This window comes from Chiloscyllium punctatum, chromosome 6 (assembly GCF_047496795.1).
Source record: "Chiloscyllium punctatum isolate Juve2018m chromosome 6, sChiPun1.3, whole genome shotgun sequence".
In the NCBI taxonomy this organism is placed as follows: domain Eukaryota; kingdom Metazoa; phylum Chordata; class Chondrichthyes; order Orectolobiformes; family Hemiscylliidae; genus Chiloscyllium; species Chiloscyllium punctatum.
In genome coordinates, this window is record NC_092744.1 from 48,261,625 (window position 1) to 48,273,923 (window position 12,299).

General features: G+C 40.8%; 1 protein-coding gene across 2 annotated transcripts in view; it reads right to left on the minus strand.

The window, feature by feature from the left end:
* Positions 1–12,299, minus strand: part of LOC140478940 (uncharacterized) — a 315,441-nt gene that overhangs the window by 11,318 nt on the left and 291,824 nt on the right. For both annotated transcript variants that reach the window (XM_072572602.1, XM_072572601.1), the window contains 3 exons: positions 8,283–8,385; positions 5,322–5,391; positions 3,792–3,895 (listed from right to left, as the gene is read on the minus strand). In XM_072572602.1, the coding sequence (XP_072428703.1) occupies positions 3,792–3,895; positions 5,322–5,391; positions 8,283–8,385 (277 nt within the window). The remainder of the gene's footprint in view (positions 1–3,791; positions 3,896–5,321; positions 5,392–8,282; positions 8,386–12,299) is intronic.

The following is a 12,299-nucleotide window of genomic DNA, read 5'->3' on the forward strand; positions in this document are numbered from 1 at the left end:
TCTGGAGATGTGGCTGGGTTGAGAAGGCATCTACAGTGGGAAGAAAAGTGTGTATTTCTAAATTGGAGAGAACCAAGAAACCATGGGGTGGAATTTAGTATACTTTACTCCCTTATTTAACAATGCCAATGTTTTTGAGAATCACAAACTATTTTCTTCAAAGTCTGCTTTTCTTCCTCTTTGTTGCTAAATGCTTCCCAGTTCACTTCAGCAATCTCTGCCCTCATTCCTTTGTGAGTACCCTCATTTAAGATGAGCGCACTTATTTCTGATCCACATTTCTCCCTCAAATTCTACCATGTTATGGCCACCATTTTCTAGCGGATTGTTTACTCAGATAACCTATGAATCCTGCCTCATTAAACATTACCACATCCAAAACAGCCCCATCGCTGGTTGGATCCACAACATATTATTCTAGGAAATGGGAGTGGGGGGGAAATCTACAGGCTGCTCCCACCAGTGTCATCCTCCCCTTGTGATTTCTTAACTCCACCCATACGTATTCTACATTTTCCAATGGAGACAATTTCTTGCTATTGTTCTTATTCCCTCCTGCCTGTCTTTTAAAGAAGTCTCACACCAAAGTATTTGATTTCCAGCCTTGACCTCTTTATAATCAGGTCTCTGTGACAGCTATCAGATCATATCCATGCACTCATATTTGTGCCATTTATTAATTTCATTCCACATGCTATATTTAAGTGAACAGACATTTAATTTTGCCTTTTTACCACTGTTTTCTCCCATTGACTGTTTTATTATATTATGTTTGAATACTCTGTCTGTGACAGTGAGGACTGCAGATGCTGGAGATCAGAATCGAACAGTGTGCCGCTGGAAAAGCACAGCCAGTCAGGCAGCATTCAAGAAGCAGCACAGTCGATGTTTCAGACACGACCTCTTCATTCATTCCTGATGAAGAGCTCATGCTCGAAACGTCAATTCTCTTGCTCCTCTGATGCTGCCTGACTGGCTGTACTTTTCCAGCACCAAAGTTTTTCACCCTTCCTGTCCTACTCCGGCTATTATTATCCAAATACCTTCCCTGCAATGCTGTCATATCCTCTTACTGTATAAGCTGGTTTTCCCATTTCCCAAACTCTCCCATCATCTCAACAGTTTAAAGCCCTCCCTGCAGCTGGTCATGTGATTGCCAGGACATGGGTCCCTCATTGGTTCTGATGATGCCTGTCCCAGTGGAACAGCTTCCTTCTACCCATAAATAACAGAAAACTAGTGTGGCTGTTTCCACTGTACCAGTCACCATATGATTCTGAAGTCATATTGAATTCAAAGTATTAACTCTCCTTTGCTGTCCAATAACGTCAAAGTGCTGGAGAAACTCAGCAGGTCTCTGTTTTTATCTATTCAACCCTAGTGCTGGTGCCAGTTCAGTGCTACTGAACTAAACCCTATTCCACCCCCCCCCCCCCCCCACCAATCTTTGAGCCATACAATTAATTTCTTGATATTATTTACGCTATACAGGCTGGCTTGTGACTCAGGTAGTATTTACAAGATTATTACCTTGAAAGTTCTACCTTTAAATGTATCTCTGAGCTGTTTAAAATCTTTCGGCAGAACCTCCTTTCTAGGACTATCAATGTTGTTAGTATCAACGTGGATGATGACTGGATCCGTAACCTCCAGGTTCTTCTCTAGCTCCGAAAAGATGCCCTTAACCCTGGCATTGGGCAGGCAATGCAGCCTTTGGGAATCTTGCTGAGAGCTGCAGATGACAATGTCTATCCCTTTAATGAAATTGTCCCATTTGATTCTGTTCCCATTTTCTCCCCCATTTGAATGACTCCCTGTGCAGTGGTGCTGAGCTCAGATCACCTCATCCTCCCGGTGGTCCCCCACAACTTGCAAGACCCTTGTAACTATTGGACAATTGAGTAGGTTAGGCTCCTGAAATGCAAGCACTTGGGTCCACATACCTGCCTCACCTGCTGACACACCGTGCTGTTCCTGATCACAAATTTCAATTCCCTAGTTTGAGGGGTGTGACTGCCTCCTGGAATGTGTCCTGGCAGCTGATTGTTTCCCTGATGTGGCACAATATCTGCAGCTTAAATTTCAGCTCCTTAACCTTGATCTGTCATTCCTCGAGCTGTAAACACTCACTGCAAATGTGATCACTCTGGCTGACCTTGGTTTTCAGCAGCTTCTGTATGCGGTTGCAGCAACAGTTCACTTGTCCCGCCACCACTATCATAACTTTGATTTATTTATTACTTTAGATTATTTATTTATTTACTCTGTATTGTTCCATTGAAAAAAAATCACCAATATCAATCTTACATTTTTAAGAATAAAAGAGAACAAAACCATAAGCACAACCTGAAGAGCTTCCTTTTCACTTGAAAGACTAGAAATATTCACCAGTCCTACTCACTCAATTAGCTGGCTTCCTAGCACGTGCCACGTTGTGATTTGTGATGTCACTCTGCACTGCTCTCACTGTAGATCAGCTTCTCGATCCACACCTTCTATCCTCTCCCACATACCTCTCACTCTGAACTGTTTACTTCTGGCACTAAGCCTTAGTTAAGCACCTCTGTCCCGATTTGCATGGGGAACCCAATTCTTAGTTATACTCATTTGGCCTGTGTCTCACTCTGATGAAGTCTCCATTCACACTCACGATGCTCCTTACTGACCCGAACGGGTGGGAGGTTACCTGTGGACCTCCCCAGATATTAATTCCTGGAGTGACAGGAAGGGAGTGAGTATTTCTCCAGAGCCAACTGATCCAAATGTTTGTCCTTCTCTCTATGCTCCATGTCACCTGCAGGTTTTCAGGGCTTAACCAAGAGAATGTGCACTGGGGAACTACACTGCGGCTCATGTAGGACTGTTGTAAAAAAGACCAGATTGTAAAGCTCTCTGTGATGGTGAGAATTTGAGAGTTTGTAATGGAGGAGGAAATTAGCATGCATTTAAATAAAGGAAAAATTTAAGTAGCCAGCATGGTTTTATAAAGATGTGATCTTGTTTGTCAAACCTCAGAATGCTTCTTAGCAACTGGGGTCGGTTAGGAGATTAAAACAAGAATCTTGTTTCTGCTGTCGGCCATTCTTTACTGTCACAAAAAAGTCAACTCTTATACATTTGCTCATAGAAAGTTAATCCATTTAACCTTCAGACATTTCAGCAACACATTTCTGTATGGTTGCTCATTATGCCAAACCTTTCAAATATCACTGCCTCACCCTGCAGCTTATTTTCTAGCTTCAAGTTCTGATGAAGGATCTACTGTGACAATCATTTCTATAGTCAGATACTGACAGACTAATGCACATTCAACACTTCCTGGCTGAACAGCTGCCATAAACAAGCGACAATGTAACTAACAAATGTGCCAAATGCAGTTGTTCCAGTATTGAATAAACAGTTCATGCTTGTAGTTATCAAGCATCCTGTTTATGCAATGAAAAAAAGGTGCTGCTCAGTGTCAACATCACCATCAATTTCATGTTTTTGTACCCTTGCATTCTGTATCCTATAACTCTGGTTATTAAATATCAAGTGAATTCACTTATTAAAATCAATCTGATATTCTAAAGATGCAACATCTGTATTTTGTCATTTATCATCAAAGTGTCATCATGGCCAAGCCTTTTGAACAATGGTTACGCATAACCCCCTTCATAGAAATTTATAAAAGAGAGTTCTATAAACCTCAATCAATTGCTGTCTCTTTGAAATTCAAAGAAGTTAACTATGTTTCTCTCCTCTTGAATAATACTTCCATTGACTAACACGGAATTAGAAAATGTACTTACTTATATGGCTCTGATCGAGAATTTCTCAGCATCAGGAAAATGAAGAGGCCAGCTTCAAGATTTAAAGCAAATGAGGTGACTTTATCAAGCACAATAACAAATCCCTGTAGAAAACAGCAGCAATAATGAAAAAAAAACTCAAACAAAATTATTTCACAGCTTTTGATCAGAGTAGAGGATTGATGTTTTGAGTTTTGTCTTGTGTTGGGGAGTGTTCTTGCAACAAGGTGATGATTTTCATTGATAACTATTTGCCCAACTATTTGGTCAAAGTAAAACTGATCATTACAAATGAATAAAGAAGTAGTTGTATACAGATTCACTGAAGACAAGTCACATCCCATTCCTAAGTCAATAAATATTAAATGCCAAAAATGTGTGCATCAGTTGACAAATTAGAGTTGCCTAAATTTTGCAGCAAAACTGCCAATGTCTGATTGAAACTGACAGTGACTCTGAAGTGCACAGTATACAGAATAATAAGGAAATCCAGAAATTGCTGTTGTGAAACAACAATTTCCAAATATATGCTGTTGAAGCACACTCCCACCACACTGACTTAGGAGAAACTCTCCTCTTCCACGGTTGTCTCAAATTAATTCTCTTGAAAAGGTTACAGCTTGTTGAAGGAAATATGACTGGGTTTTTAATGCAGAATTAACTTCAATAATTACTACTAAACACATTCACTGCCTTTGTGTTTGTTGAATTTCTCCATTAGGAAACAAAACTTTTTTCTAAAATTTGATATTTTACTGAAAGATTGATTGAACTGCTATTTTGACTTGAGTCTAAATCCAATCATTTCTCAGAATATTTGAAATAGAAAATGCAACATAAGGTTTCTGATTTGCAGCTGGAGAGAATAATTTGATGTGATTGGCAGACAGGCTGTTCTCACTATCTATTGCATTGGTGGTTTATCATGTGGGAGAGCAATGTTTGTTAGTGTGCCATCTTTTGTTTTCTAAAATGAAGTGCTACGTCGTCCTCATGTTGCCTAGCGCGGAGGAATTGTTCAGCGCCTTACTGTGAGAGAGTTTACATGATTACAAAAGACCGTCGACGATCACTCCCCTGAATATGATCATTGTCTGAAGTCTTCATCTGGTTCTAAACTATGATTCTGACCTTGTCCTCCCCTCACTGAATTCAAACTGTTCTCGTTTTATGCATCTTGCCCTGGGTTCTCAAAAATGAATTTTATTCATGAATGAAGTAATTTTATATTTCCAAAGTTGGTGGAGAGCTTGCTACCTCACTGTCCACAACCACTCACCAATCTGGTCAGTCAACACCAAGACAACTGACCACTCCCCTATAGCAGCAGGTTAAAATGGTTCCTGAGCTGCCTACTACCTTTCAAACATTTAAATGAGGTAGCTTGTCCTCTGACCCCATTCAATTGAGTCAATTCTTCAGTAGGGGAAAAAGTAACCATTCAGATGCACCTTAAATACTGCAGATCATTAGTCTCTCCAAGTATTAGAATGATAAAGTTGAATATAACATAATTCATGGCTAACTTACCTTTGGATTAGACATGGCCACCGTAAAAATAATACCGAATCCCAGCAGGCAAATTAATCCACGAGTCAAACTGCAGAGCAAAGTAATTACACAGGTTATAACACTAGGAAGGATATATATTTTCCAAAGCAAATATAGAAACTTTAATATAAGAGGCCTAAATTATTTTACAGAAGTAAAAATTTACTTGAGATTAAAGGAGTTGAGGACAAAATAAAAGGTACTAATTGAAAACGAGGTGGGGGAAGCAGGCCAGAGGATTATTTTGATGTTTGGGAAAGACGCCAAAAAGCAAACATCCTCTGTGTTCCACAGTGCCACAGTATATGCTCGAGAGTCATAGCCATAGTGTGTCTTTATTCGTAATTTTTGAAAATAAGTTTGTATCCCATTTATTGCTGAGAGCTTCTCTTGAAGACCAATAAAGCTGTCTTATTCCACATAAGCCAAAATGCTGTTATCTGGTTGTCTGGTCTTGTATTTAATTGTTGTGGAAAATGTCACTTTCTTTAATGTGATAGTTTTCTGGCTTTTGAGATGGGAGATTCCTCATCAAACCAGTGGGGGTTAAGGTGCTCCCATCTTCAGTAATCTGCCTTACTCCCAAATTTAGAACTTCTCAATTTCCAACATCAGCCATGCCCTGGCCCGAGTGAAAGAGTTTGTAAATGCAGCTGTTCTCAAAATCACCAATTTATACACTTTATTTTCACCACGTAAAAACAGGATCTTCGAGCATTCTGTTGGACGATGTTCATTATCAAATTCTGTTAGAAGTAGTATTTTAAAAACATTTCCTATGTAAATTTGATTTACTAAGAGCATAAGATCATAAGATAAAGGAGCATAAGTAGACAGTCAGCTCATTGAGTAGAGCTAACAGCCCCTCAACCCCATTTTCCTACCTTTTCTCCAAAACCCGTGATTCGCTTACCAATTAAAAACCTGGATCTCAGCTTTGAATATACTTAATGACCCAGGCTTTACAACCATCTGCAGTAATGAATTCCACACATTCACTACCTTTCAAGAAGAAACTCTCCCTGACATGTCTTAAATGTGTGACTCAGTATCAAGAGATTGTGCAGTTTGGTCCTAGACACTCCCCATAAGGGAGAAGGGCTTTTCTGCATTTTCTACTGTCTAACAGTGTTTTGTTTTTAAATACCTTGCTAGCTGCAAAGAAGTTCTGCCTCATTTTTTTACTTACTTTCAAACCTTTCATTTTCTTCTACAAATTAATCAAATTTCTGACAACAGTATCAAGGAAAATGACTTGTCATGTGGACTAGATATCAATCAAATATCCATGGGCACTGAAGCTATGTTTTAAATCACAGGAGAAATGGGAATTAGTAATGTAATGTCAAGTACACAGCTGGCATCCACAACACCTTGTCACTTCATCCGATCTTTTTCTAACTGAAGTAAATGCTGCAGATGTTGGAACGCTGAAATTAAAATGGAGAAACTTAGCAGGTCTGGCAGCATCTGTGGGAAGAGAAATGGAATTAAAGCTCTGATCCCATGACCCTTCTTGCAGAACTAGCTTTTTCACATTTATTAGCAAGACTATGAATTGTCATGGATTTATAAAATCTCTTTCTTTAAATTAGCAGTTTGCCAAACAGGATGCCAACAGGTAGGTTAAAAATTTAACCTGAGTAACTTTGTGTCAGAAAGAAATCAATGGATGTTCATTTTAAAGATGATTTTGACTGATAGTTATTTCTGCAATAAAAATGGATAAACTAATTTATTCCCACATGAATAGCAAAAAGACACAAGCTTATTTTCATTTATAGTGGCAAGTTGAAAATGAATAAAGTAACCGTCTGAAAGAAATCTTTAATTTTCAGGCATTTTATTTTAGTTGTACTTTTGATGATGAACACTGTCCAACAGAATGCTTGAAGATCCTCTTTTTATGTGGTGAAAATAAAGATTATAAGTTGGTGATTTTGAGAAAAGCTGCATTCACAATTTTTATGGCCCTGGGCTCATAGACCGAGAGGACAGGGAGCAGGAAAGTATCAAAGCCATGTTAGGACGTTCCTAATTCAGCCCTACCATCATATTTTCCACCAAATGTGGATCATCTGCTCATTAAAACAGCCTTGAGGTAACATAACACCACTATTTAAGAAGAGAGTGAGGCAGAATGCAGGAGTTTATAGGCCAGTTAGCCTGATTTTGGTCATGGTTAACAATTTAGAGTCCATTATTAAGGATGAAATTGAGGAGTACTTGACCACCAGGTTATTTCAGCAATTCCCGTGTACTTAGTTGAGGCTGTCTGCCCTGGTAGGACCAATCAATGTGGACTTCAAAAGTTTCCTCATTTCCCCTTCCCCCACCTCACCCTAGTTCTAAACTTCCAGCTCAGTATTGTCCCCATGACTTGTCCGGACCTATCTCCTTTCCCACCTATCCACTCCACCCTCTCCTCCCTGACCTATCACCTTCATCTCCTCCCCCACTCACCCATTGTACTCTATGCTACTTTCTCCCCACCCCCACCCTCCTCTAGCTTATCTCTCCACGCTTAAGGCTCACTGCCTTTATTCCTGATGAAGGGCTTTTGCCCGAAACGTCGATTTCAAAGCTCCTTGGATGCTGCCTGAACTGCTGTGCTCTTCCAGCACCACTAATCCAGAACCTGGTAGGACCAGTAACATCTACATCATCTCTCTCTCTCCATTAAACTTGCTAAACTTATCCCACTACCTGCAATTGTTGGCTCAGAACAGACATCAGATTCTGAGGCAGGATCCTAACACCAGCACTAAAATACTGTTTAATAATTAAGGCTCTAGTTAGTGGTTTCAAGTGAAGTTATCATATCTTGTCTAGACCATCTCATGTTTTATGAAATAGTAACCGGCAGTTTTTCATCTCAATTCTAAGCAGTTACTTGTCAGACAATTACCATCACAATGCAGGATTCAATTGATTCTTTACCTTTTTGCACCACCGATCTTAATTAATTGAAAGTAAGACTTTTCACAACGTTCAGCAGCTGTTTCACATTTCTTGCTCCAGAAGGAATCTACCCAACCCTCCACTGCTTGGAAAAGACACATGTAAGGAATAAAAAAACTCGTCAATTACGTAATCAAATGCTACAAGAATTTCAGTTGTAAAGTGTCATCACTACAAATCTTTCAACTTAATGGTAGCACATGAAATCAATGTATTGTTCTGAGGTACATTATATAAAAATTCTACTAAAAGCTACTCTAATGGTGACAAATGTCAATTGTTGTAAAAATCCATGTGGTTCACTAATGTTCTTCAAGAAAGGAAATCTGCTATCCTTCCCTGGTCTGGCCTACGTGTGACTCCAGACCCACAGCAGTGTGATTGACTCTTCAGTGTCGCCAGTTGGAGAGGAGTAATAAATGGCCGAGTCAGCAACACCCAAATTCAATGAACATATACAATTCTTTAAAAATTAGCTGCAATACCCTCTGATAATGACAAAGTCGTTTCTGCAAAATACATCTTTAAGCACACATTATTTCAGCATTGAATTTCCAAGACAGGATGCAAGTGTGCAAAGCTAGATTTTGCATTCACATCAAAATTTCCTGGACCATTTGCAAATATCCTTGCAAATTATTTAGAAGTTTGTTATAATAGCTCTGACCCCATTCAAAGCAGCAATCAGAAGTTTCCTTGCTTCAAATTCATTTTTCTTTCCTACTTGTAGGCACAGAGATGAAGAATAACACAGGAGGAACTTTGTCGAACATGTTGGAAAGATATTGTATTGCTGTCAAAATAAAAGAGTCATTTTTTGGCCAAATGTAGATAAGGATCAATGTGGGAAATGTCATGGAGGGTTTCTCTCACTGAGTGTTAGCTAGTTCTCACACAATCCCTCCACTGCTTACGTATGTACCATGTCCCTATGGTACTGCACTTATTACCTTTAGCTGACCAGCAGTGGAAGTACCTCACTGCTGCCAGCACTTTCTGGTCTTGTTGCTGACAGCATCATATTTAAAGTCTAGCTGTACGTGACCTCAGTTGTTGAAAAATGTGGTGCTGGAAAAACACAGCAGGCCAGGCAGCATCTGAGGAGTAGGAGAATCGATGTTTCGGGCATAAGCCCTTCTTCAGGAATGAGGCTGATGTGCCAGGCAGGCTGAGATAAAAGGTAGGGGGGAGGGAATTTGGGGGAGGGGCGCTGGGAATACGATAGGTGGAAGGAGGTGAGGGTGAGGGTGATAGGCCGGAGAGGGGGTGGGGGCGGAGAGGTCGGGAAGAGGATTGCAGGTCAAGAAGGTGGTGCTGAATCCGGGGGTTGGGACTGAGATAAGGTGGGGGGAGGGGAAATGAGGAAGCTGGAGAAATCTACATTTATCCCGTGTGGTTGGAGGGTTCCTAGGGGGAAGATGAGGCGCTCTTCCTCCAGGGGTCATGTGGTCAGGGTCTGGCGATGGAGGAGGCCAAGGATCTGCATGTCCTTGGCAGAGTGGGAGGGAGAGTTAAAGAGTTCAGCCACGGGATGGTTGGGTTGGTTGGGGTGGGTGTCCCAGAGGTGTTCCCTGAAATGTTCCGCAAGTAGGCGGCCTGTCTCCCCAATGTTGAGAAGACCACATCGGGTGCAAAGGATACAGTAAATGATGCGTGTGGAGGTGCAAGTGAATTTGCGATGGATATGGAAGGATCCATTGGGGCCTTTGAGGGAAGTGAAGGGGGAGGTGTGAGCGCAAGTTTTGCACTTCTTGCGGTTGCAGGCAGTGGAGGTTGGGTTGGTGGGGGGTGTGGACCTGACGAGGGAGTCGCGGAGGGAGTGGTCTCTCCGGAACACTGATAGGGGTGGGGAGGGAAATATATCCCTGGTGGTGGGGTCTGTTTGGAGGTGGCGGAAATGACGGAGGATGATACAATGTATCCGGAGGTTGGTGGAGTGGAAGGTGAGGACCAGTGGGGTTCTGTCCTGGTGGCAATTGGAGGGGCGGGGTTCAAGGGCAGAGGTGCGGGAAGTGGAGGAGATGCGGTGGAGAGCATCGTCGACCATGTCAGAGGGGAAATTGCAGTCTTTGAAGAAGGAGGCCATTTGGGCTGTTCAGTAGTGGAATTGGTCCTCCTGGGAGTAGATGTGGTGGAGGCGGAGGAATTGGGAATATGGGATGGCGTTTTTATAGGGGGCAGGGTGGGAGGAGGTGTAATCTAGGTAGCTGTGGGAGTCGGTCAGTTTGTAGTAAATGTCTGTGTTGAGTCAGTCGCCCGAGATAGAAATGGAGGGGTCTAGGAAGGGGAGGGAGGAGTCTGAGACAGTCCAGGTAAATTTGAGGTCAGGGTGGAAGGTGACCTCAGTTGTTGTCAGCCAGGAATTACCCTCCACAGCACACATAATGTGAGCAAACCGATAACTGAAAAGCTTGTGAGGGCACATAGGTGGCATGGATGATGTTTCATTAGAAACAGATGATCACAATTGTAAATGATTTGCCTCTTCACATCATGATCTGTCTGATCAATCATCACAGTAACTGCAGTGCAAAAATGAGGCTACCTTTATTACTGCTATACCATGTTAAAACCCTGTTTGAAGGATTGCTAATGTTTCCCCAATGCCCAGCATATCATCTTGTCATTGTTCATGGTGGGTGCATCAGGTATTATGAAGCCTTCAAAACAATCAATAACATCAACTTTTATTGAATAACAACTACAGCAAAGTAAAACAAAAAGGAATTTGCTTCTGGAAATAAACAAGGGCTGCTTTCCTTTTGAACAACCAAGTTAGAGTCAATGAATAACAACCTCCCTAATTTACAGATCTGCAGACTCTGCCACAAATTGGGCAGGTGCTACTTTAAGGGGCCGGGAAGAGGTTTGTCTGTAAGTTCACACTCTCCCTTTGATGTCTTATCCTCATGCCTGCGTGTTCCTGACAAAGTATCTTGATATATTTGTGCCTCTCAAATAAAGCTTCTTTCTTTCAGTCAGTCAGAAGCCAGGGTCTCCTATAAATTAGTTAGCATGTTTGGCTTCTTCAAGGATATTTTTAAGATACCCCTAAAAATCTGACCTTTCTCAGAAATATGAGAGGGCAATGTCAGGCCAGCCATTAGGATAAAGATATGGAATTTATCATCTAAATTCATTAAAATCATTGTTATTTGTATTATTTGCAAAATGATTTTCAACAGTAATAAATAATTTCAATTTTTAAAGCTACATTTATTGCCTCTTAACAATAAATATTATTTACATTTAACTTTAAAAAACTTACTGTTTTTAAAAAGATTTAAATGTGAAATCATTTGTAATTGCTACATTTATTTCAAAACTTGTTTATTAAAATTTAGGAATAAGAAAGAATAAGACTTACACTCCAACATTTATTTACCTGGATTCTGCAATTGATTGGGACCGAACTCACTGTAATGACATGTTGAGTTCACATTGAACTAAATAATGGTAAATACATATATATTGAGATGCTACCCCAAGTGCATAGCTGATAATTGCTGACATGTTGATGGTTAAATCACAAGGTTCAGCACAATATTAAACTGCTGTGTAAGGTAGACAAGCAGGGGGCTGGGAGAACACAGCAAGCCAAGCAACATCAGGAGATGGAGAAGTCAATGTTTCAGGTGTAACCCTTCTTCAGGATTGGGGGTGGGCATAAGGGAAGCTGCAGATAAAGTTTATATAAAACAGCCAACTCACTTACGCAATATCTAGAATTGGTTCCACTGTCAAAATTTCCTATTGGAGGTTCTCCTGATACTTTTCAAAGTATAGAGGTTAACATTCCTAGCTCCATGAAGGCAGGTTAGGAACTAGAACTGGCAGTAAAATTGCCTAAGAGTGACACCTACTAACTTCCAAGCAATATTAGCAGAGGCAGGGCGAGTGTCACAGAGGCAATCCATCCAGCAACACAGGGTAACCAAGTAGGCCCATTATTGGGCTCAATGAGGGTTCAGGAATGCTACCATCACCAGAATCTTC